Here is a 27598-nt window from a genome sequence, read left to right as displayed (position 1 = left end):
TGCACTGGACATAGTATTCTGTAGTGGGAAAGCAACATTCGCTGAAAAGGATGAGTATTGTTCGAAGGCAGGGTGATTTGGCTGTGGTAAGCAGCCAAATGGACCTGCTGGCTTTGCTTTATTTGGCGTTGAAGAAGGATGAAAGGAGGAAAAAGAAACAGAAGAAAAGACGTGAATGCTGGGTTCACCCCATTCTTCAGAGAAGAGATCAGCTGGGATAGTATAGGCTTGCGCAGGAAATGAGATATGAAAGACCTGCTGACTTCTTTATATATTTTCGCATGACGCCCGAGAAGTTCGACGAGCTGCTGTCGATTGTTGGACCTCTCATTTCGAAGCAGACGACAGCGATGAGGAAACCGATTCCTCCAAATGAACGACTGGCAATCACTCTGAGGTAAATGACACATCCACACCAACATTATAATACACATTTTAATTTCAGATTGTCGCGAGCAAGAAATGTTGTGGAAAATGCATTTGGTATTTTGTCCTCCCGGTTTAGAATGTTTCGCAGGCCGTTGGCAATCACTCCTCCAAATACTGACCATGTAGTCAAAGCATGTACTGTCCTGCATAATTATATTTCAGGTGATCTACATCACCTTGAATTTGCGGCAGATGAAGGCGAGGCACCTCCAGAGCAACCCGGACCGCATTGGCAGTCTCTTACAAGAACAGGAAGACGTTACACCCGTGTGGAGGAGGCTAGGAAGATTAGAAATGATTTTGTTGGGTATTTCAGTAGCCAGCGGGGTGCTTACGTACCCAGGCATTGAGTTCATTTTCCCTCCTCTCCATGTATTATATATTTACACTTTTTAACTATTATTCAGTATTAATTCCGTTTTCTTACATATATATATCCTCTCACATATATTTATATTGGAACTAGTGAACTATACACCAACATTACCCGGTCATGGTGATCACTTTACTGACTAAGTACTTTTACACGTCAACCTTTTTTCTTTTATAATTCTCTCGAATCTATATTTCATGACTCGCAGATTTCTAGTTACGAGGTTTCAGTTTTTTCCGTTTACGCCCATTACGTAAAATACTTCACTTGATACCTATTATAAACGATGCGCCGCCGGGATTATTTTTGTTCGCCTGATACCTATCTCAAATTTACTTAACGTGATACCAAAATTATAACATCACATTTCACTACTTCCCTATACAAACTATTTATATCCTGTATTTACACTCAAATTTTAAGAACTATCTCTTACCTTCAAATTATGTCACTCTCCGTTGTGTTCCGTATTACACTTATCGCCATCCATTGACTTGTTCCGTTTCGTCTCCTCGTTTTCCTTAGACGACTTAAGGTTCTACGTCGACGACACCTTATACAACCTACCCATAACACAATCACCCGAGCCATAAACCTGTTACCACCATTATTACAACCACTGGTTCCACGATAGGTATCAGATTCGCACCTTCCATAATCATCCTATCGGTCAAAGATAAGCCTCTTACCTTATATCCACCTTCCATCATCACTAGTTCGTGCAGCCATCGAGTATAGTTGTAGTCGTCGAAATCTGTGGTTGTCTTCCCCACGGTGGCTCTTGATAGTCGGGAATATTCAGGTGCGGGTGTTCCCAACCTTTGGTTTTTCTGCCCAGGCAGCGGTGATGCGTCAAAAATCGTTGACTCCAAGGTAGTATTCATTAGTTCGACACTCCTCGGGGACGAGTCGTCTTTGTCGTCTCCTGTTGAATACAAAACAGTTTTTTCGGTACTTACCTTACGGTTGTGGTCCGGGTTTTGGTAGTCCGTTCCGATGTCGGTCCTGCCGTCTTCCGTGGAGTTCTGCAGAGCCTTCTCAGTGGTGACCGGATACACTCGCGTCGTTGTAGGTGTTTCACCAATGATTTTCGTCATTCCGTCGGTTTGGTTTCGCGCGCGAAGAGTTTGCAATTGCACCAGCCTCGCTTTCATCCGCCATTGTATTGTTAGGGGTGGCAGATGTTTCAGCGCTGTATTGCTTGGATCATAGTCTTTCGCCGCTGGACGTCGGACTGTAGTAAGCGATCATGTACACTTCTTGGGATGGGGGTTTACCTCTGACGTCCGTCTTGCTACTATCGAGTGCGACTCGCCTTGTCTTGTAGTAATTCATTCACTTTCTCATGAACAACAAAAATAGCCAATTTTCATTCGGCAAAACCTTGTTCAATAATACCAAAATAAGGTATTATATCTATTGCTTCCTTTAGTGCCTTCGCCTGACCCTCCCGCGTCGGGTTATAAGGGCCAGAAACGAAAGGCTTAGTCGATGGGTCCTTACGTCCGATGTCGCATTGGTATTTCATGGATTGGGGGGCGCTGAGTTGGCCCAGCAGGCTATCAAGTTCGGAAGCAAATGGATCATAAACGGCTGTCAAGACTCCTTCAGGAATGGCGATTTTTTCTAGGCCAGTCAAAAGTCAGGAGGTTTGTATGACAGTTTCGCCAGTGCTACCGATTGTGCACAGAGACTTTCGAGTTCCGTCTTCACGCTGGGACTGGTGTCTTGTTGTAAGGTTACATAGTAATTGGGCCAGTTATTGATTGGCCCAATGCGAATCTCGTGATGAACGGGGTTTTGGTGTTGGTGGAGAGAGGGCGAGGTTCTTCGTTGTCAGCGGGGATTCCCAACCTATTCAATCTGACCTCTGATCTCGGCGTGTGCCCACGCCTACCGTCACGCCGGCGGATTCAGTCGCCGCCGGGGGCCCGTTTCTGGGGAGACGTGCATCTTAAAATCCCCAGACTCCTTGCCGGACATGACCGGGCGTGTATCCGGTTGACCGGCAATAGCTGCTTTGTTTGAACCTTTTGGGGTAGTACTCATGACTGTGGCTGTCGTCATGCATCTATGTGCCGAATCATTACAGTTATTCGGACAAGTGCATCCACGAGAGCATTTAGGAGCAGGTTTCTCGTGCAGGTCCTTATTTACGCCAGCCGGGATTCCGCGCTCGACGTCTTCATTAATGGTGCCAGCAGGGATTCCTGACTCGACACATTTTTAGTTAGTGCCAGCAGTGCTAACTGACCCGACACTTTCTCGACTAGTGCCAGCAGGGGCTACCTGACCCAACACTAGGGATTTCCCATATTTTTTGACCTTTTGGGAAAGAAGGTAAGACAGTTGCCGTCGTAAGATCGGCGTATTTATGATTACTGCCAGCAGGGATTCCTGACTCGACACATTTCGCGCCAGTGGTGATTACCATCTCGACACTTGCGCCAGCGGCAACGGCCTGCGGCGACACAGACAACGTGCCGGCTCGACGCTTGTTTGATTTGCAGCTTCCATCAACCCATCATCGGTTACAGTGTCGCGAAGACTGCTTCCGACTTTGGTTCCGTCCCGTTGATCACACGAGATCTCGTCATGAAGCGTTACTAAAGACAACTCTTCGTTTGCATTAGGCGGAGATTCAAATTCAGTCGCTATGTTTGGTAATTGTTGTACATGATCAATCCATTTTAGACCTACAATATCGAGAGGTCTCCTTCCTCGATCGCAAATGGAGCCGATAGTCCGTCGAAATTGATTATTACCAAGGAGTCAACGTGGGAGGAGTCACCTATATCACGTAGTTTCATGTCTGTAGGTTGCCGATCCTCCCAGCTTGGCGGGTATTAGGTTTCTACGACGTTTTTCAATTTGAGGACGCTTCCCGTGTCGGCGCAGAAAACCCTAGTTGTGATCCTTCGACGATCTTTTCTTTTCATAGATTGGCGTTCGCAGATAGTAAGGAGGTAATCGATGTGTTCGTCTTCAGACTCTCCTCCGTCCACTGAAATTGTAAAGAAATGACGCTGAGCCCCAGAAGACCTTCAGTTGGTGCCTCCATTTGATTATAGTGTAGCTTCATGGCGCTTGCCATGCAAGTATTCCACACTTGGTTCAACAATATACAAGAAATATGCCAATCGATGCCACAAAAAAACAATACCACACAGAGTTCAAGTTGACCAATTTGCCGACCACCTTGTTTATAAGAGTTCCCCAATCTTCCAGATGCAGATATCAAACCGCAATTAGTCCAGGAACCGACCCCTTGTTTGAGTCGTTACTACTTAGGATCATCAAGTAGCCTACTTGCGTGCTGTCGATTCGGAGATCGGGCATTCCAAGTCCAACAGAACGCGGGGTTTGTTTAGGGTTCGTTGTAACGATATTCCAAATGCAATACCTCTATGTTCTTGGCTCTCTCCATCTTTAGCTCATCGGCTTTATGGAGCGATTCCAGCAAATTTAATCGAGCTTCTTCATTTATGTATACATTGCAATTTCGGTTAGCAGTCGCTCCCATTTCATCGCACTGCTTCATTTCTGTATACTTTGCAACTGCAGCAAGCAGCCGATACAATCAATAGCATGTCAAGAATTTTCAGAGGGACATCGGAATATCACCCTTCAATCTCAAAAGACGTCAAACCCTTCCGCAATGCCTCCGTCAATGTCCGGTTTTCTGGATATAGTCTGCTACTGGATGCTTCGTTTGGGGCTCTGTTTCAGACTGGCGGATTTACATTGGCATAGAGTCACAAGTTCGCCGAAACTAGCGGACGCACCGATGTCGTCTTTATATGCAATAATTGGATACTACAACTGAGTGTACAATTCATGTGGACATCGTACATGGCATAGATATGCATACATATATCAGTCATACTTCGGCTCACTGTAAAAGCTCGCATACATGAAAAAATGGTGGCGCCATTTTTGGTAAAGCAAACTGATGGTATAGCTAACATTTAAGATGCATACGACACAGTCCCAGATAAGCACAAAATGATACCATCTCACTTACAATAGTCATATGTGAACCAATATCCCAATTGTAATCATGCTATATTCCTTAATTTCCAGTATTGGTGTGCTTAAGCTTTTTTATTCATTCGTATATATCGTGCTTCATAGGCAATAGACTAGGCTTATCGCGAATTTCGAACTCACATATGCTCCAATGCCTTACCCCAAGAGGTCTTTAAATACCCATGTTTCTATTGTCCTATGGTCCATTACACATCAAATTTTCAAACTTTTGTCCCGTTGGGGCGAAGGGTCCTGACACTAGTATAGGGGCGGGGTCAGTTATGACGCCTTATTAATACCTACAGTTGCAGTACTCGCTATTAAATTACTGCAGTAACAACCAACTATTCTCATATTAAATGTTCATAACTTATACCTATATTTAAGACATGTTAGCGTCATCTTAAAGCAATATGATGGTAAATGTCAAAGATTAGGTAAATGCAGTACTTGAACAATATAAGAAAGATAGGCGTCACGTTGCAATAATACGTCATAGTAAACCCTCCCATGAAAATACCCTTTTGCAGAATGATTTTTGCCAATACAGTAAACTTCATAGTTCATACACGTCATGATTGCAATACGACAAAATGGCGCTCGTCAGGCGCATTCACTTCGTAAAGTGAATACGCGGACAAAGCGGGTTTTAGGCTAGTGTCATATTCCATCATCGACACATCAGTTTCGAAAAACGAATGTGTGGATAAGTTCAACCATGGGTTACTTTTCTAAGGTCTTTATATTAGCAGTACTGGCCTGAAGTATTCCTAATGTTATAGGCCTAGTAATTCCGGTTATATAATATTTCTGTATTTTTTGTAGTTGGTGCCTAAAACGTTTTGGAAAGTCTGTCGATATCTTGGTCTAAAGACCAAGGTATCGATCCATTATTTTAGTAGCCCTAATCGTTTTGGAAAGCATATCGGTCTTCTCCAGGGTCTACCACCAAGGTACCGATGTATATTAATTACAATAGTAGCCCTAAACTTTGGAATATTAGTCGGTCTTCTCCAGAGTCTACCACAAAGGTACCGATGTAGCAATTTGAAATCCGTTGACATTGTTGTTTGCGATTAGATAGTCGGCAACTATATTGGCGCTTCAGCGCTACGACGTAAAATCGACACAAGGCCCGATATATGTGACAACACAAAATGGACATAGTAGCCAACGAACTGACTCGCTGCTCCATGACCATTTACAGCGTCTCCACAGGGGCATTGACGTCCTGATCAGAATGGTATTCAGGGTATTGACCTTGCCGGAATAGTAGCGCTTGTGACGTTCAGATATAGGTAAATATATTTTCATTTCGAGTCAGACCCAGACAACTAGAAAATCTTCAGCTTTTCCGAATTAGATGAGATTTAGAGCTACACAGCTTTTCCAAATTATGTTAAAATTAGAATTAGAGCTACGCAGCTTTTTCAAATTATGTTAAAATTAGAATTAGAGCTACGCAGCTTTTTCCAAATTAGATTAGAAATATATTACTGGCATTTCGCTCTATTCCCGTGAGATTAGACGACTAGAATTATTTAGTTGTCCAAGCCTGGTTCGAGTCGCCTGCTTGCAGTACCAATAATAAATCCAATTTGACTTTGTCCTTGTTATTATTTAATGCGACAAGTGGGTATATTTCTGAAGCTATTTTTGAGTTAGTGCGTTTCATCTTACGTCAGCGAGGTAAATCGTCCTCAAAAACGCTAAACAAGAATGCTCTAAAATGCTGACAAAACCATGGAATATCTAGGTACAAAGGCACCCGCCTTATTGTCGGCATGAATATGCACAGCGAACGGCACATATTTATTGACGCACTGCGATACTACACATTTACAACGCCGCAACATACCCTACGGAAACTTTATCGCTGCTAGTGATTATTTTTCATCCTCACTAATTCTTGGTCCTAGTTCGGCCCATGTAAGCTTACACGAAATAATAGAGTGTTTTTCGGCATATTCAAATCTTGACTGGAGTCAGGCTCACTTTCAACTAGACACTTCCATCTCGCCAAATCTGTCGCAGCCAATTACTACACGCGACAGGATAGTTAGTACGACTGCCCTGGATCGCAGTTTCGTGGTGTTTTGAAATGATGAAAATATTATTAAAACTGATTGACTAAACGCGGCATAAGCACTCGTCATTTCCTGCTTTTATATCTCTAGACATTAGTATCTCTGGACTTTAATTAAACTATACTAACTGTCCTACTCAAATTTTCGCGTGAATGAATTACATACTTTTCGTATTGATTATTCGAGCGGGTTTCTGCAGATATGGATCAATACCGTTAAGCATGATCCGTTTTGAATACTATCGATAAAACGTGTTAATATGGTGTAGCCTTCTTTGTTTCATCCATGGCGACTAGGACTATATAACGCGCATGTTTGAGAACAAACGTCAATATTCGCGAAGGATTTCATATGTCATCACTCATTCGAATTACAACAGAATATGACTGATATCCAGAGGTGGTCAGCAACGAAGTACTTCTACTTTTTGGAATTACTCAAGTAGTTTTCCTCTACTTCTGGTACTTATTCAAGTAGATATGATTTTCTCTACTTCTACTTCTACTTCGTGATATTTTGTGATCTACTTACTTACTTTTCGCTATTTTACTTTTCGCTATTTTCAGTTTGTCAAGTAGAAGTAGTCTAATCCCCCAATACGAACGATAACTTGAGGAATTCCGCGGCTGTTTTCATGGAGTACCAACATTTAATATTCATAAGAGTCAAGTAAAGCCCAGGAATTTTATTGCGCTTCGCGCATAGTAGTAATGGAGTGACAAATATGTTTTCATGAAAGTATCAGTGAATGTAATTTAGGTACCGGATTGCTTGGTTCCTCTCACACCGCATTGTCGTCCTTATCAAATATTTCATCACAGTAAATATGGCCCACCACAACATTTGAAACTACCGTTTCGCAATCTAGCAATTACCTATCATATTGTAATCTAGCAGCCCCTTACGTGTCTTGATAATCTGAAAAATCCAGCTTTTTTGAACGTTACACCTGTTTTAGCAGATGACCTTTTAAGCTTTGTGGACAAAATACAGGAAATATATTATCCGCTTTTTAGAAGTGGTATTTGTATTTCATTTTAATTGCGAGTATCATACTTTTACTTTCATAGATGCTAAAGCATAAAGACATGTGTAGTAATGCCTCTATTTTCCGAAAATAAAACTAGCCGACACCCAACATAACTTTTGCGATCCACAATATTTGTTATTAACGTATAATAATCACGCAAGGTGATGTAACCATATCCGATACATTTTCTACGTATTGCTCTTCGCCTAAACTTGGGGCCTTATAATATGGGGTAGGGCGCCATCCCATGATATTCTCTAAAAACGGGATGCTCTAGTAAACAAAAGATAAGTATCGCATTTTCATATCAGTACTATAATATGCATCCCATGATGCGAAACAATACTTATTATGTTGAAAATTGATACCTCCTGGGATGCACCAATACGAATCAAGCTCCCTGCACGTGCCGCATAGCTAAATTCGCAGCTTTTGACAGTCCATGCGAACGAATTAAGGCTGTTTTCAAAACTACTTACTTACTTGAGTAGATACAAAGTCAGTTTATTCTACTTCTACTTCAAGTAGTTTTAGGTGGCTTATTGAAGAAATACTTCTACTTGTACTTGAGTAGATTTTTCCGTCGCTACTCCTACTTCTTCTTAAGTAGCTTTCTTGACTACTTTGGCCATCTCTGCTGATATCATCCATAAGTCAGTTTTTCTTTTCTTTAGCAATCGTCATATAATTCGGACCCTCTCTGTCTTTCAGCGATCCCTTTATTTGAATTCAAAGCGACTAGCACTTTTTATACAGTTGTACTGTGTTCCAGAATAGCTATAACCATCACATTCTGTGGGATCCGTTTTTGACCACAATACCTAATTTAAGAAATTACGTCGCGGGCCATTCAAAACCTTCCCGCGGCCACGGGTTGGCTGGCCCTGACCTAGCTCAATCAGGGGTGTGCAAATATTTTCAGGTTAGTCAATTGTGAACCTGCGGGACGAAAACTTGGTCCATATTACAAGTCGTATTATTTTTCCAAATAAAGATCCGAAAATTACATCCTCAATGCAGGCCATTGCAGGTCAACCCCTTTTTTGCCTCCCCCGTCCAGCACAAATTTTGATGGTGGGCTCAACAAATTTTGGTCTAAAAGCGCATAGTCGCAATGCCTCGAATCAAGTCAAATGACCCTTACAGCAGGGGTCGGCCACCTTTGGCTAGCCGCGGGCCAAAATTCAGGTGAACAATTTTCCTTAGTACTATATTTTACGCTCATTTCGGTATGTTAGCCTGTATTGCTGCAATCTCGATCATACGAATCAGAAGACACATGTATTTACACTTCCATAACACAGAATCATTGTGACAATTGACGCGGCTTGCTCTGTGAAAGGTTTTCAACTTCTGGTAACAATTAAATCAGATGAACCTAGAATCAGACCCTATTCAAAATGGACGTCAGAAATACGTGATCTTAGTTTGCACCTCGTGAATTCCATTGTTCGCAACTATTGTTCATATGCATACGTGCTTTCAAAATTTGATACAATTTCTTTTGCATTGTTGGTTAAGCTGGGATAAAGACCAATTCGAGAACGTACTCTTTGTCAAAATCATGCAGCGATATGCTCTTTGTATAAATTTTGTCATTATTGGCGTCCGCATTAAACAGAGCACTGAATAGTCAGAATTCATTTTGTAGAGAAGGAATGTCGTAAACGCGGGTGAATACTCAGTAGTTAAATTTCGCATCACCGTACAAGTGTAGTGATTAGTACTAGATTTCATCTCCTCCAGTATAGGAAAGTGAACATAATTTTCTCTCAACCTCCCACGCGCCTAGTTGTTTTCCCCCTGGAGTTGCAAATTAAATTTGTTCAGATGTGACGTTAAATGTACCAGGAAAGCAAAGTGAGATACCCATCTTCGATTACAAGATTATGCGTCGGCGATATTTGTGTTTTCGAGGGAAGTTGCCCTTTCAATCCTCAGTTCATACACTCGTGTAGGCATAACGTAATTGATTTTGACGATGTAGGTTACTATTATACCGTAGCAATGCCGCATTTTATTATGCAGTGCTGCACTGCAGATTGAATCTCATTATGAAACGGCGGGCCGCATTCTAGTGATACTATGTCGCGGGCCAGTTTGAAGGGATGGACCATTCGGCGCCTTGACATATTATTATCGAAAGCTTCGACCAGGCCTAGGTTATAGCCGACGGCCCTTCTGTGAGCGCAAACGGCGGGGAACACTCTATCTCGTAATCGCAAATGCAGTTCGGCTCAATTCGATACATTAGGCGTTCTTTCATTTTTACAAAGAGGTAACCTTATTAAAAGCAAAAAATCGAGCGACAACATGTTGCGCAAAGCGTGTAGTAATAATCATTTCACGTCCTTCTGTTCTAACCAGAGGCTCCAATTCGGACATTCTCGCGGGCCCCTCTACCAAGTCTCGGAGGTGCCGCAGCCGCGGCATCACTAATAGGGATATTCAATATAGCAATTCCAAGTGGGCCCCATTCGACGGGTTTCCATAAACGAGAATCCCACAATCGTCCAAAAAATCCAAATTACGTATGATAGTATCTTACGTTTGACACAAAAAAAACTCAGTACTTCAGACATGCCAACAGGATCGCCTATATGCCAACCGTAATTTGTAATTTCGAGAGCCATATTATGGCGAAACTTGCCGGGATTTCCACAGCAACTTTGGAGCGAACTTCAGCCTTTTTTATTTAAAAAGGTACGTGGCCTTTAAATATTTTGTTCAACACTTGAAATTTCCAAATTCCGCCGCGGCTCGTCCGAAACATAGGCATGGGTGCATGCGGCCCACGGGCTGTCCCCGAAACTTTTACCATAAGCCGCTCGCATCTGTGAGCCCAGGGGCTCAGATTCAAACTGAAAGGACCAGCACGATCAAAGACAATCGAATAAGAAAACACAGGCCGGCTTTTTACAATCGGGATCATATTCGGTGTACTAAATTTTCTCTTTACAGGGCGCAAGCACAAGGCGACTTGGTGCGCACTACTTCAAGCGCGTAGAAAACCGAGCAAAACCCAAACCTTCCACGTCTGCAACTTCGTTTAGCTACCGCTACATGGGACACGCAATATTTATAAAGTACTCACTCAGTGCTGTGATCTTTGCCGTAGCCTCGGTGCAAGAATGCCCGCCTTGCTCCTGTGTTCTTTCAGCTTCAATTCCTTCTGCTCCGTGTTGCGAGTCCAGATCAGACTGGATAGATGGTGATTCGAGGCTGCTTATATGCATTTCTGTTTCAAAAACAAACAAAGACTTCCCTGCCAAGAGCTGGCTATAAGTTTCGGGCCCAGTTCGTGATGAGTTATTTTCTTTTTAATCTTTTTATGAATCACAGTTCGTGCTCCATCCGCGGCCATTAACTAATTGTTTTCGGCTCTATCAGCTACCAAAATGGCACAGCTTCGTGTGCGAGTTAATCTCTCTCATCATTATAAATGAGCCATTATAACGACTTCGTGCACGAGCAGAAATGACTAAGTGTCACGATTCGGCCTCGGCTCCTTATTTGGATAGAAACATCGGTCGCCATTTTTGATTTTGCGTCAACACAATACCTTGCAGTAGCCTACCTCGCTCGCTGCAATCACCTTTTCCCCGCTCAGGGAAATACTTTACCTTTTGGTTGCAAAGTAGGTACCCTATTTAGGTTTTCTTTCATCAGCTTACTCAGTAACCCACACGCAACAACGTCTAACCACAAGAATTCTTCAATTCGGATTTCCATGCGAAGCCTAGCCAAAACTCCGAGATCTCAATATTTTTAGGCGTCAGAGGCATAGCCTATACGATTCAAGCCACGTTGACCCATAATTGGCTGAAGCGCCGACTTTGAAAATCACAATTAGCCCCTTCTTTTTTTATCAAAACAACACCCATTTTTTTAGGCCGCCAGCAGGCGCTGTTGCTTCACTATGCGGCATCCACATACAAGGTGCAACCGGGCTCTTCACAAACCGGACCATGGCACACAAATTTAAAGTATATGTCCTAACAATTGGTCTCTTTTAACGCCACACCGAGGCCCAACCATTTCATGGATCTTCCATCCACAGCTGGGTCTTCCTTCACGTTTACACTATTCTCAGGGTATAACTAAACCGAGCGCTATTCGTAAATCATGTCATTCGAGATTATTCGCGCTCTCCACTAACGGCGCGCAAGGTTCGCGTCAGAGGCAATGTCGCAATGCTAAGATCAGATTACTTGCATTTGGCCCAGATTTACGGAACATCCTAGTCATCATAGCGAAGAGTATCGTCCTACAGTTGACATTTCTGGTAACTGGAGCAAGGGGCACACCCCCCCTTTGATTCGCCCCGAAGGAATAAACCGATACAATACAGTCCATTATAAAATCATTTCGGCCGTTCGGGATTATATCCCAGTTACCTCAGGACGACCGTTTCCCGAAACTCTCAGACAGGAAGCGGTAGCGGGCCCGTGCAAGCTTCATCGTACAGTGACCATATGGTGCAAACTCGTTACTGTCACGATCCTATTTCCCCAGAATTGCACATCCCGATGGTTTGAAATTCGACCCGTGAAGCCGCCTAGCCCGAAACAGTCCGCTCCGCTATTCTACTAGAATTCAAACTACTTGAACAAACGCAGGATTCGCGCGGCAGCCAATCCCACCCCGAGCATTCCGACGATTGGACATAGCAATGTCGAAGGTTTTAGTCAACCAGCGACGGTCATTTTGGCAGTGGTTTTATCGTCACCGATCTTGTTGGCACCGGACTTTCCTTAGCTGTATGTCGGACAAAATTTATGTCTTCATGTGTCCCAGCGTGGAACGGGTTAGTTTCGCAAGACCTTTGTCGCATAGATACGCACCCGATCTAAGCGTGATAATCAAACCACGACTCGTACTTTATCGATAATGACGCCGTTTTTTTCTCATTTTAATTTGGGGTCGGTGAGATTGACCGTTGCCTGATCAGTGGTCCATTTTTATGATATAAGCCAGCCTGGACCCGGTGCAGTACCAGTTTGATCCGGCCCTGGCCGTACAGGTATTACATGGGCTTAATCTAGCACTCGCACCCGTTCCCTGTAACGTAGATATAGACCGCCCATTTTGTTGTGTACAACGCAAGCTTCATAACATTCAATCCAGCGATACTGTCTGACATCATATCAATAGCGCAATCCTTAGTGGAGATGGCGAAATAACATGGCTTAACAAAGTTGTAAATAACAATGGGCTAGCTCGAAATTAACTGCGGGAAACTAATCAATAGTCGTCTTCGCGGGGCATGAATATAGTATACGACTTACTGTACAATTACATTCCGCGAATTTTCGAAGTCATCACTTCCATCGGGCGAATCTGATCATGTATGGTGATATCGGACATTATGCAGAATATGCAAGTACAAGCACCAATATTGTTGAAAATATCCATCTCTTTGCAAACGTACTATACGGCGTTGCATTAGATCAGCTTCTAAGCAGCACAAATTTGTGATTTTATTTGATTCGTTTGAACGAGCATCTCCTGTCGATAAGGTCATACGCTGATCTTGTTTTTGCTTCAATCAGACTTGAATATTCGTATCATTATATCTGACTGTATGTCTTGATAGTGATGAGTGCATTGCCGGTTTTAAGACGTCACATCAGTATTTTACCGCGATAGGCCTATATCGATCGCATGTTTTGGTTACAAGTGCGTTCACATGCATGTATGTCTGTCTTGTATAGTAATCCATAATATGTAGGCTTACCATACGTCCTCTTTTAAGAGGATTTGTCCTCTTTTTTGGCCTTTTTGGAAGTGTCCCCGGAGGACGCCCTTTTGTCCTCTTTTTTGAGATATTGTCCTCTTTTTTGAAAATTTAGGTCAGATTAAAAGCAAATTGCGAGTGATATGCCGTAAATTAGCACAGCAGTGACGCTCCGGCGGGTATTTCTGAGTGAAAAACGGTAAATTTAGCTCTGAGCGAAAAGATGACCTTTTTTTTTTTTTTTAGTCATCCGCCTGGCAATGTGGAGAGAAAAACGGTATTTTGAGTTCTGAGCAGAAGTGATGACCTATTTTTTTTTTTTTTAGTCAACTGATCACAAAGTGGGAAAAATTCACCGTTTTTTTAGAATTCTACTCCGGTTTTGAAAAGTGTCCTCTTTTTGGATTTCCAAAATATGGTAAGCCTAATAATATGTCACCATATCGTCGCAGTGGAATCCAAGTTACTTGTGTCCATTTTTCAATATCCTTCGGCATATCAGATAGGAGTTAGTTATATTTAGTTTCAGTTATATTTAGGGGTCCTACCTTTTCCAACACATCTCACTCGATCAGCTTTTCCTGTCAATGTGATTACGTGAGCATAGACAGGATTAAAATTGATAGCAATATACGCAATTCCCGATGATATTGGCCATTTTGATCATGAATTATCGAAGATTTTCGGCGCTTGGCGCGTTTAGTCGGAACGCCCACTAAACGAAGACCAGACATAGATGATTAGTAGCGGTGAAAAGCGCGTAGCTTGAGGGGAGTCTGGCGGGCGAAGTTCCCCCAGAAGTTCGGTTTATCACTATCTGGGGGCTGGTTGTGCACTGCTGTCCAAGGGCCTGCGCAGTGAGTTGGCGTATTTGCGCAAGCTCGTGAAAAATTATAGGGAACATTGGTGACGAGCCTTTGGCCGGCTAGGTATTTAACTTCCATTTAACTTTCTGTTTTCTTCCACCGAATAGTAACAAAAATGCGGAGTTTAAAATGGTCAAAAGGAAGTGCAACTACAGGTCACATTACACTGGCCAGGGAGTATAATATACCAGGGATGGTTTCAAGAGGCATCATTCTTGCCATCTCCAATCGCGTCGACACGCCTCCTTGCCATGAGCAGTGAGCACGGCTTTGTAAGCGATCTCTCGTCATGACGAAACTGTCGGGAGGCGTTAAGTTGGGATGGTGTTTGATTTGTGATCAATGCATTTTATTCAAACTCGTCTTACCGTATCTGATCCATAAATGATCATAACAGTAGTTTGTGACATCGGCGGCCTAACAATCAACTTCCTTTACTGATGTGCCGTGAGTAGTTACTATAGTCGCATCTCTTTGGTATCGAGGTTATCGTATGGCACGATTATGAAATTTGACTCTTTATAACTTCCTGAATTCGCATCGCACATCAAGTCGCGGCGTCGAGTTCATATTTCGATTCAATCAAAATGGCCGACGAATTATTCTTCTGGCAATTTTTGGTTGTTTCTAGCAATTATCCTTGTTACACGTACACTACATTAATACCCTCAAGTTCAGATTACTCTACACTACATTTCAACCATTTTCTTTACGCTTACACGTCAATTTTTGGTGGGGTTAAATTCATCTGTTCCATATAAGTTCAAATAAACTTCAATAAATTATATGCTTCGTCATAATGCACTTCTTTTACAACCATTCTCTCGAATTTCAAACAGTGTTCTCCGTGTAGAGTAGGGTTCTTAGTATACCTGTACATTTATATTAGTATAATATATATTTATCATTTATATTTATATATACATTAGGGTTGTCCATAATTTGGAAAATCTTACGAATCCTCCGTTGTAATGTCTCATTCTATGGATTATTGATAAAAAACGACACTGAGCCTGAAAGAAGCTCACAGGAAGGCCGTTAAGATTTCGTGCAAAGCGTTTGAAAGTAGCTGCTGAAGAATGGGCGTGCCACCGACCATAGAACAGCGAGAGGACTAGCAATCACGAAACCACGATTCTTGATTGGATAATCTGCTCTGCTTCAATGACCACGACAGCAGCAGCTTGCTGTGTACGTGATCGAGGAGACTGCTACCGGCGGCAATTCTGAAGGCGCATTGTATGTAGGTGGACAGATAATGATTTAGGATTGATTCACGGTATGTTGGGGTACGAAATACATGATTAACAAACAAAAACGTCTAAAGCATGACCGCTTTATTGTGAAGGGAACCACCGTAGCCTATATGGCTTGTTTTCAACGAGAGAGAAAGCATAGGCGCTTATGCAAATGGCGACGGATTCCTAGTTTCAGAAAGGCTATATCATTATTGAATACAAAGATAAAGCTTGACAATGGCCCTATAATTTGTGTGATCTTATTGGGCTCAGGTTGTAGTACATAATTGAAGTTTTCGAAAGGTCTAGGGATAGGCTGAATCAGACGGTTAGGCTTGGCACTTATCAGATGTTTACAGCAAATTGAATTCACTTGTTAGTGTTTTCAAAGTCGCTAATGATGCAGCAGAAACGAGGTTTAAATGCAAGCACAGATTATGCTTGATATGATGTACCAACTATGCGGGATGCTATGCCCTATGCAGCATTGTCTTTGCCTATCTTTACACCCCTTTTCTGCGCGATTATTAAGGACTATTACATATCATGTCCAGCATAGTATGTGGTCTTTTCTGCGTCATCATCAAGGACTTTGACAACACTTGCAAGTGAATACATTTTGATGCAAGCATCTGACAAGTGCCAAGCATAACCTGCTGATTCAGCCGATCCTTAGAACTTTCAAAACTTCAACTATGTACTACAACCTGAGCCCAATAAGATCACACAAATGGTGTCATTGTTAAGCTTTATATTTGTATTCAATAACGATATATTCTTTCTGAAACTAGGAATCCGTCGCTACTTGCATAAGCGCCTATGCTTTCTCTCTCGTTGAAAACAAGGCATATAGGCTACGGCGGTTCCATCAACAATAAAGCGGTCATGCTTTAGACGTTTTGTTTGTCCATCATGTATTTCGTACCTCAACATACCCTGAATAAATCCTAAATCATTATCTGTCCACCTACATACAATGCGCCTTCAGAATTGCCGCCGGTAGCAGTCTCTTCGATCACGTACACAGCAAGCTGCTGCTGTCGTGGTCATTGAAGCATAGCCGATTAGCCAATCAAGAGCCGTGGTTTCGTGATTGCTAGTCTTCTCGCCGTTCTATGGTCGGTGGCACGCCCATTCTTCGGCAGCTATCTTCAAACGCTTTGCACGAAATCCTAACGGCCTTCCTGTGAGCTTCTTTCAGGCTCAGTGTCGTTTTTTATCAATAATCTATAGAATAAGACATTACAACGGAGGATTCGTAAGATTTTCCAAATTTTGGACAACCCTAATATACATACATGCGATAGTACTGATTGATGTTACATGAAATTTTACTCTCAAGTTGGACTAGGGATTACCATGGATTGTCTTAACTACATCAACTCAAAGCGATGAATTGAAAAATAGTGGAGCCTTACTTAGCAATCTTGCCTAAACTGTTCTAGAAGTAGTTCTAAACCCATGCTACTTGCTTAGGCAGTAGTGCTTCTTTTCAGACCGCCTATGGTCACTGGTCATGTGTATTGTCATAACCATCTGTGCAGTTCTCTGGTCAATTGCTGATAATATTCAAGTGCTTTGCCCATGATGATGATTGTCAGGAATGCTGAGGCTTAGATCTGGGAATCTCATAGCCAGAGATGCGACTACATATTCTGAGGCAACATTTTATTGTTGAAGTTTCACTGCAGTACATCTGAATAATATATCATTGAGAAGGTGGAAATCTTGTCAGCTCTCTTTTCATGTGGCTATGACTTAGAAGGCTAGCGGAGGTAGAGCAAGACAAAGAACAAGAAGTGTTGCCATTCATTTATTATATTATTGCAATTGTCGGATACCCAATATGTGCAAGTACAAACCGGGGCACAACTGGTTGTAGGAGTTGGTGTTTCTCGAGAGAAGAAACACCGGGGAGACCAAAGTTTAAACCCGGTTAAAATGAAAGATCTCCCAGCCATTATTATGACTATTTCCCAACATCCAGACAATTGCTTCTTGCTGCCGCATCCGTTGCTTGTACCTAAAAGATAACATAATGAAACTCCACTCGTATCTTAGCAGAAAATGCAAAATAACTTATGGCCTCTAGTCTCGAATGTTCTAGCCCAGTGGTTCCAAACCTTTATCGACTCATCGCCCCCTTTTCAAACTCCACACCGATCATCGCCCCCCAAATATTGGGAACCGAAAAATGGGCGTACAGACTGAAATCATCGGCGAGTCGATCAAGAAAAAGGTAAACTTTTCGGCTCGACCTCGAGATTACACTTTTCCAGCTAAATTTTGGTGAGGTGAATAATAAAAAAGGTTATTTCTCCGACTTTATTCCCAAAAGACCGTAACAGCACTTCGTCCCCCCCCCAATACGTTGGTCTTGACCCCCTCCATAGGGCGATAAAGCAAACTTCTGCACCCCTCAGACCCAACTCCCCCGATACCTCTTTACCGCTACTTCTCAGCACAAATTGCTGGAATCTTTAGCTAGTTGACTTAATTCGGGCGAAGCGCGAAAAATTTCTATCATGATTGAATCGGTCAATGTGATCGGGAATTGCATATATATAGCTGTCAATTTTCTATTCTCTCTCTGCTCATGTATTCAGATTTACCGGTAAAGCTGAGTGATGTGTCTTGGAAAATGTGGGGCCCGTAAATAATAGTTGAACATATTCGGGCGGACCCGTGGGTATAATGACTTAGTTACGTAATGACATTTCGTGGCCTGTCTGCTATGTAAAAAGATATTCAAATCGCCCATACGTACTAAACTAAAAGACGCATACGATTTCAAATTGGTATTTCTGCACTGGCAATTAATTTCCATCATGCGAGATGGCATTTTATTTGTGGGGTTCTGATTGCAAGGACAGGAACATTTGGCGCCGGCCATTTAGGTGCCTATGGACAATTAAATATATATGTATGTCGTATATATATCGAAGTCGGCCAGCATAAAGGCAGTCCTTTTCCGCCAGGGTTTTCTAGTTCTGGCACACTTCTCGGAGTCGCATTTTACATGGCCTGAAACTTCATATCTCTTGGTTCGTCATGGTGTGATAATGGCTGACGCCGAGATGCCCATTACTATACCTCATGCGTATAATTCCTTGGAGGAAGGGTATCCAATAAGCAAGAAACATGTGACTACGAAATGACGCGCAGTGCGAAAATTCTTTGCAAAAGTTGCCCAAATTTCCTAAATAATACTCTATAATTAATGTTAATTCACGAAAAAATTGTGGGCCCCCTTCGAACTCGGGCCCCCCATCTCAATTGGGGGTTTGGGTGTGGCAGTTACGGTCATGGACGCCAATATAGCCATTTCAACGTGTCATCGCCCCCTTGGCTATTTTCGCCCCCCTGGACCGACAAATCGCCCCCTGGGGGGCGATATCGCCCACGTTGGGAACCACTGTTCTAGCCCCTACATCATTTGCTCCCAAAACTTTTTTAGACATGGCCACCTTCATCATTTAGCGCCCCCTCACTGTGATATCAAAAATATTGAAGAGCAGTTTTGGAAACACTGTGTACTACATACCGCTCTGGTTCCACACTATTACCGAGAACGGACATTACCGAGAACTGACATTGCCGAGAATGGACATTACCGAGAATGGCCAATGCCAAGAATATAGCTTAATGTTAATGACGTTGTCGAGAAATTTAACCTGAGAATCGATACCGAATGTAGCAACGCCGTGATGCACGCACACGACGTGTTCATATGCATAACATGCCTGCATTGCATATATTGCATTCTCGGTAATGTCTATTCTCGGTGGTGTCCATTCTCGGTATTGCCCTTCTCGGTAATGACCAGACACCGGTCGTTCTGATACTTAAAAAATCCTTACCTCAATAAAAGTTGGAAAATGACCTTCTCGAATTTACATGACCATGATCCTATATACTGACTGGGCTTTCTGACACATGCCATCTCATTTTTACCGCTCGTCATTTACTACTTTCATTCTTAATCTTGTAGAGTTTATTAACAATATCCTTGACTGATTTCCATAAAGAAATATCCTAATCAATACTTACCTGCATACTTATATGTTAGGTTCACTATTGCAACATGAAGCATCTGTACGCTTGGTAGATGTTGGTCAGTAGTAGAAGCTGCTCACCGCAAATGTTATAAAATATTTCAAAAGTCACAAACTACTTGTTTTTCAAAAAGATACTTCAACATCCGATTAGCTGCAGAAACTATGCTAGCCATCAATCAAACATAAGCAGTTTTGACACGTCTTTGTAATTACTGCTTCTACTTGAATAACAGCGCTATTCCAACAACTTCTGACCACAGTACAAATCAGCCTGTACACTTTAGTTACGTAATCCAAAATATGCTGCTACACTGCTTTTCGTACCACTGAGGGGAACAAATACCAATGGTACCACTCAATTCAAGGTACAGATACCAATGCTGCAATAGAAAATCATGTGAAAGCATTTGGGTTGATGGTGGGGAAATTCCTCTTCCTCTGGACGGCTTCGACAGCAGTGTTGATGAGCAGGACCCGGACTTGATTTAGATATTGGTCATCGTCGGTGCCAAGCTCGTCCAGCTCCCTGGCAATCACTACCCCAACCGCATCGTTAGCACTTTGTCCTGCAAATATCGACATGTGCTACATGATTAAATCCTGGCGTGCCTTCAAGATCGGTAGGTTACACACGTTGGTGACCCTCCTTAATGACTTTCAGTACTGCCTGAATGTCACTGTCCGCCTCTTCCTCCTCCTCTGCCACAGCTCTCCTTTTCCGCTTCGGTCTTGCTGGAGTTGCTACAAGACAATAAAATACACAAATTTTCAGATCCGCAAACTACCTGTACTGTGTAATAATAATAATTATAGACCGATATTGTAGAGTTTAGAAGTCTACGTATGTGTGTGCAATACAAGGCACAGTGACTTGATCCCAACACTGCTGTTTACTATTATAAGTATACTTACATGTTGATTGTTCGTCGGCCGCTACGGAAGTCGATGGACCCTCTGTGACGGATACTTCCAAAGAACAGTCTGCCATGTTGCTGGATGTACTGTAAATACAGTTTAATAATCAATACATTAATCATTGCAAAAGAATACCAGAAATGGTGACATATAAAAATTCCCACCATAGAAACCACAAACTCTCTGACTAAACTACAAATATAGATCAACTTCATCTGCTAATCCTCCGTAAATCTCGACTAATCAAATCTCTTTCAAAGTCTCATATCATTACAGACCTGCGAATTTCAAGGTGTGGATCCAAAAAAGTCATGAGCAAACCGAAGGCCCACTTTTTTTGTAAAGCATCTGCCCCTGCTCCCGATGGAATATTTTTCTTTGTCCTGACATAACGGTCACGAAGCGTCTTCCACCTTGTTTTCGCCACCAACTCTGCAATCCGGGCGTCCCCGTTACAAGCAATATATCTATCTATGCACTACACGAAAAACACTCATCTCATACCTGATACATCTAATAAAGCCGCTATCTCCCTACACGCCGTACCCGATTTGGTCCTGAGGTGATGATCATTAAGTGAGACAGTATACAGCAATGGTCTCAGTCTCACCTTCTCAACAAGCCTCTCATTCAAATCAAAACTATCCATATTACTCGTCTGCATAAATGGAATACTTCGAAAGTATAACTATAGACTGGTTAGTTATATATAGTACAACGATACATGGCTTCTTAACACCAGAGTGAAGTTATCACACAAAATTCTCTCAAACAACTCATAAACGTAAACAGATGAAACAAGACAACACGGGTATTCCCAAAAACAGACCTGCCAGGCGCAGATGATCCCTTGCGAATCTGATTCATCACAAATGAACTCGATCGCAGTTCATTAGTTATTTTCCCGCGTAGCAACGGTATTGAATACTTTAAAATCTGCGACCCCTTGCGAGTATGAATTTCGCAAACGTCAAGCTTGTGACCGACCACTTGCGAGTGTGAATTCTCACAAATGAACTCGTCAAGTCAGCAGTACGCGCGTACAAATCGCTCTCTCCGCGTAAGGTCTGCGTAATGGCCGCGTAAGAAAACGAGAGAAAAGAGGCTCTTTACGCGTCGAGCAAACGAGAGAAGAGCAGAGAAAGGAAAGAAACTAAAGAAATGCTTTACGCGCCCTTTACGCCGTACGATTTTACGCAAATGTGACCGATGCTTTAGAAAACTCAACCGTCCTTATTGCTAAGAAATGTCCTTATTTTCGACTAGCGTCCTTGTTTTGTCTTATTATCAACAACTACAGAACTTTGATCATTTCCCTCTGGTATCTGTGCTGCATAATATTCTAAAATTATGCTTTTGCGTCAAGGTTTTATTACATCACAAATGAAAGAAACTCCCGTAGCTTACGCACCACAGGATTTGATTTCGAAGTGGTGCGATAGCTTAGCGGTGGCAGTGAGTGGTGTAGCAGTTTCGGCTGTACCAAGCTATCGCAGCATACGTCATTTTAGCAGTAAACAGCATTACCAGGTTTCTGCTGTTTAGTCTAAAGCAGAATAAGCTGTAAGGACGGCAGCATTTATTGCGTACTGAAAAATGGCGTCGACACTTGGGTAAAAAGTTAAGCTATAAATCCAAGATAAATTTATCTAAATTATATTGTACACATAGTGTTAGCTACTAATAAGACTAAATCTGCTGGCGTGAAACGTATTTCGTGACAATTATGAGAGAGAATTCCAAGGTATCAAACAAAGCTTGAAGGACGAGTGCTTCGCACATTGCAATATCTGCAATTGTGACAATAACCTGGAGGCGACAGGAATGACGGCTATTTCAACTCGCATTGATACCCAAAAACACAAGAAGTGTGTCATAATGAATATTCGAGCCAATCGATGAATAATTTGTCCACAAGTCGATCAGCACCAACGACCACAGACTACAAGGCAGCTGCTGCTGAGGGCACCTGGGCGTTCGATACTACAAACACCAGCAATCGTTCCGCACCAACGATGGCACATCGAAATTGATCAAAGCAATATTCTCCAATTCCAACATCGTGAAGAAGTTTGCTTCGGCCAGGACCTAGACTACAAGCATTGTTACTGGAGTTCTTGCTCCACGCTCAAAAAATGATTTTGTCTAAACTAGATGCACAGCCCTTTTCCATCTTGGTTGACGCCTCTAATCACAATGATGTGAAGAAGTTTGGTTCAACACCCCAAGACCAACGCGTTTTTTTTTGGGGGGGGGAGGGGGGTGACGAGAAGTGCTGTTTCGGCCCCGAGTAAAGGTAAACCTAGACGGGGGCTGTCGTGAGATCCATGAAGCACTTTATACTAAAAAGAACTTGCTGGAGCACGTTGTTTCTGGAATGTGATATGCAACGGCTCGTATAAATACAGCGTATGCACAATAACGCTTTTAATGCTAATCTAATTTTTCGACTGTCCTTATTTTTAGCTCCATGTCGATGGCAACCCTGTACCGGACTCTTCGCATTTTGAAGCGAGTTGAAGGTAGGCAGGCTATAGTAGGGTTACCATATTTCAGCAACCCAAATTCCGGACACTCTTTAGCGCCCACTGGTGGATTTCAAAATGAGTTGTGACGTCACACTATCAAATCTTTGCTCATAGACCAGAGGTGGTCACGACCCGGTTCAGGAGTATGTGGCTGTGTGTTGTGTAACCAGGACCGAAAGCACATGTTTTAAGCCCCCTCCCGCCCAAATAAACAATGATTCTGAGCCCAGACTATACGGTAATCCATGCAAATTGCAGGTGCGCCCCCCGAAGCTTCATAAAAATCCCACATCTAGTGGTTTCCAACCTTTTATGGTCGTGACTCTATCTCCAATTTGAAAGTGTTCCGTGGTCCAGATCAATATTTGATGAGCTGATTACTAAAGAAAGGCAGCACCTTTGCCCAGACTTACTCACGGGCTATTTTGGAAGCTGATTACGTTCAACATATTCGCAAACCCCAATATCTTTGAATAAAGCATTTAAACGGCTTTAACGATCTCTAGGAATATACTGTTGTCCTATAATTGCGATTACAATTAGGCTTATTCCAGTAAATGAAGGTTGTTCTTATTTATATTTTATTGCAGTTTTTGCGAGGGTGGTAGTCTCCATATTAAAACCAATAAATGTGATAGTAAATCGCGCGCAGCGCGAAGAAAAATATCATGCATCAGCATAAATATTCCCAAAAAAATATTGTTTTTATGCTGATATACGAAAAAGTTATGAGCCTACGTCAAGTCTTCAAAATTCCGGACATTTGGCATATTTTAGAAATTCCTCCCGGACGCTAGTTTGAACATTGAAATTCCGGACATGTCCGGGAAATTCCGGACGTATGGCAACCCTAGGCTATAGTAATGCGATTGAAATACTCTGTAGCAGACCCCTCAAGTTGGAGTTGAAGTTTTTGAGCTCGTCGCCGCGTTTGAATTGTTACAGGATGATGCCGTGATTAGCTAAATGCTCTAGGAACGATATTCCGTATATAGTGTAGTGGAAAACGTTAAGCTGTCGTTTTGACCGGATTACAGCGAGACGTAGGACACCGCTATGCAGTGATTTAATAATTCTTTATGGTGCGTATTATGTATGTGGTGAAGAATTGGTGGCGAGCTTCATGTGGAGTTTCTTCCAGTGTTTGTATATACTTGGTGACTCAGGCTTAGCTTGAGGTAAAATAATTGATAATGGTCAATAAATGCTGTGTTTATGGTTGTATGGCTGGATATTTGACAACTAAACAAAAAGTTTCAATTTCCATTCGAGGATTTGGAGGTACAAAAAAAATGGATATCTTTCGTGAATGGACGTAATTGGAAGCCAACGAAGAATTCTGTAATTTGTGCGTTGCACTTCGAAGAAGCAAAGTACATTAAAGACTGTGACTTTCGAAAAAAACTGGTCTTGGATACAAAACCAGTTCCTACCATCCGATCGGAGCCTGAGCTGCAACGGCCTTCATTGATCCCGACTATGACCCCTTGCAGAAAACCACCGAAGAGAAGGATATTTCAGAATGATCAGTTGAAAGATTTTGAGCTGTCTGATAAAATGAGCAGTTTATAAGATTTGACCGAGTCCCACACTCCAGAAAGCTATATGACATATACAGAAGAGGGTAATCAATATGTAATTTTCTACCGTATGGAATTCAATGTAATTTTCTACCTTATGGAATTCAACGATGACTAGGTGTGGCGCATTATTCAACTTCACGAAATATCTCAAATATGTATGAGACAAATCCGAGCAAAATTTACTGGGAGAACTTTTCGAGCCAACTCATCAGGTCTATCATCGCCCGGCGGATTTATTGCATGGAGCGACCTTCACAAAATCAGGGAATCTCATGATAATGATTCGAATTTGCGGAAAGCGCCAAAAGTGATATATGCCTCCCCAGCAAACACTCGATGTCCAGTTGACTTCCGGTGGAATTGCCGGCAGGACGTCCGGTAACTTACGGCCGTCACCTCCCTGGAGTGGGTTTGTCGACAACTAGAGACGTCCTGTCTGCCCCCTGAGTACGTCCGCAATGACGTGTTGTGGACATGAAGCGACCCCTCATGGACGCGGCTGACCTAGCCTGGACGTCACGTGGTTCCCTATGGACGCGCCTGACGTACTGTGGACGTGACGCCACTCCCTATGGACGCCAGTTCACGTACTGTGGACGTAACGCCACTCCCTATGGACGCCAGTTCACGTACTGTGGACGCGACGCCACTCCCTATGGACGCCAGTCCACGTACTGTGGACGTGACGCCACTCCCTATGGACGCCAAATCACGTACTGTGGACGTGACGCCACTCCCTATGGACGCCATACTCCATGATTTCCATGATGACCTCCTCCACTTCGATACCTGCTCCAACTACATGAAATCCAACATCATATAAGCTCACAAACTGTTCATGTTGGATTACTGGAAAATTGCAAATTACAAGTACAACGTAATGAACTATTATTATTTAACAAAGTATATAAAGATTAAGTGAAAATTCGATCACAAAATTACAAATATATGAAATAAATGTGTCACATGAATTTTGGTAACAGCAACTAGTTCTAACATGACAAACATTCCAATTGAGGTGCATATGAGAAATTTGAAAGAAACGCGTCACAGTAATTTGACAAAGGACAACTGTAAAGACAATTAAAAACAGACCTAAGCAATCATAAGTAGAAACTACCATTGCAAGACGTAAAATGATGCATCGGTTGCACCGCATAATGTTAAGAGCGCGAGCGCGTATTCGTCTTTGGCAATAAACTTGGTTGCAACAACAGGTTTCTTCTCAGTCCTTGTTTCGCTTGAAGCACATAAAACAATGTCAGCAAATAGTTTGTAGATCCACTCTTCATAGCACATGAAATATGTGTCAGACTCCATTATATATTTCCACTTGCAGTAATTGTGATTTGTCTTGTAAATCGCTACTTCTATTTGTACTCGAGTGTGGATAGCTTCTGAACTAGCGATACGGAGTATGCAACACGCCAATCAAATTAACTTGTAGCAACACCTAGGGTTGTAATTGTAATAACTCGACTAGACTTGCGCTTTTCTGATGACTCGAGTCATTTTTTCAAAATTCGGAAATGACTCGACTCGATTCAATCTATGCAATGACTACGGTCATACGACTCGAGACTCAGACCGATATTACATTGTAATTTCGAAAAACAGTAAAGTAACCGCACTATTGGTATTTTGTCTAATGGTAGCGGTACTTAAAATGCGACCAAAAACCGTTGAAGGTGAAGAAAATTTGTAGCCTATATTATAAATGTGAACCGTTGATATCACCGAACGAAGTTATAAAAAGTGGATTAAACAAGAATTTAACAGGAAACTGAGCAGTCAACGCAATGACTTGGACTCGAGTCATAATACCATGACTCGGACTCGACCTATACTCGTTGACTTGGACTTGACTCGGTGGTGAATTGAAAATGACTCGACTTTACTCGAGTCAAAACTATATAGTTGAGATTGACTTGTGACTTGGTTACAACCCTGGAAACATCTAAAGGACATACTTGAGTATTTTTCAGAAATTATGCTTTCACATAAAGTAGTTTTGACAAGCCTTGTAAATCACTGCTTGTACCAGAGTGGAAATACATGGCGTTACTACCACTTCTACTCCATTGATGACACTACAAATACTTCTACTTGAGTGCTGAAAACAACTACTTTTGTGACCATCTCTGTTCAGAAGCATGCACCTACGACTACATGCCATAAGTCTCGACATTTCGACTTTGTCCACTTTTTGAAACTACTCACCCCAGTAGCCTACTTTTCCGAACTTCACTTTCTACTTACACTTGAAAGGTAGTTTGATGTCTTGTAAATCGCTATTGATACTTCAGTACTAACGACGACTACTCTGACCATCTTTGTTTGGAAGTAACCACCTACAATAACTAGGGCTGGCCACAATGATTCTAGTACTTGAATCTGAATTGAGTATTAATTCCAATGATTCGAGTCGAGTAAGTGAAAGAAGATCTAAGTTTCGAGTACGAATATAGAATCGAAATTCTAATTGTCGGTAAAGTATTATATATTTTCAGTACTCGAAACTATATAATACTTTACGGGGAATTAGAATTTTGATTCTATATACCACTGTGAGGCCTTGAAACCTCGATAGGTCGAATCGCAGAATACCAAACATGTAGGACATATATAGCTACGCATGTTCGTGTAAATGACACATGTATTGTCATAAAGTGCAATGAGCTAGGTATGATCGAAAATTTACCAAACAATCTTCGATTTGATGTAG

At 42.2% G+C, this 27598-nt stretch overlaps 2 protein-coding genes across 2 annotated transcripts in view; one reads left to right on the top strand and one right to left on the bottom strand.

Annotated features, from left to right (window-relative positions):
- LOC145443197 (uncharacterized) overlaps positions 1-27598 on the top strand; it is a 550061-nt gene that overhangs the window by 477764 nt on the left and 44699 nt on the right. The window lies entirely within an intron of this gene.
- Positions 20677-21552, bottom strand: LOC145443435 (uncharacterized). Its single transcript, XM_080321401.1, has 3 exons — positions 21267-21552; positions 21041-21194; positions 20677-20848 (listed from the first exon to the last, which is right to left on the bottom strand). Exons 1-3 carry the CDS (start codon positions 21424-21426, stop codon positions 20677-20679), a joined length of 486 nt encoding a protein of 161 aa, XP_080177527.1. The 5' UTR covers positions 21427-21552.

Source organism: Botryllus schlosseri, chromosome 7 (assembly GCF_051294905.1).
Source record: "Botryllus schlosseri isolate E-star chromosome 7, Bs_hap1, whole genome shotgun sequence".
NCBI lineage: Eukaryota > Metazoa > Chordata > Ascidiacea > Stolidobranchia > Styelidae > Botryllus > Botryllus schlosseri.
This window is presented reverse-complemented; position numbering and strand designations above follow the sequence as displayed.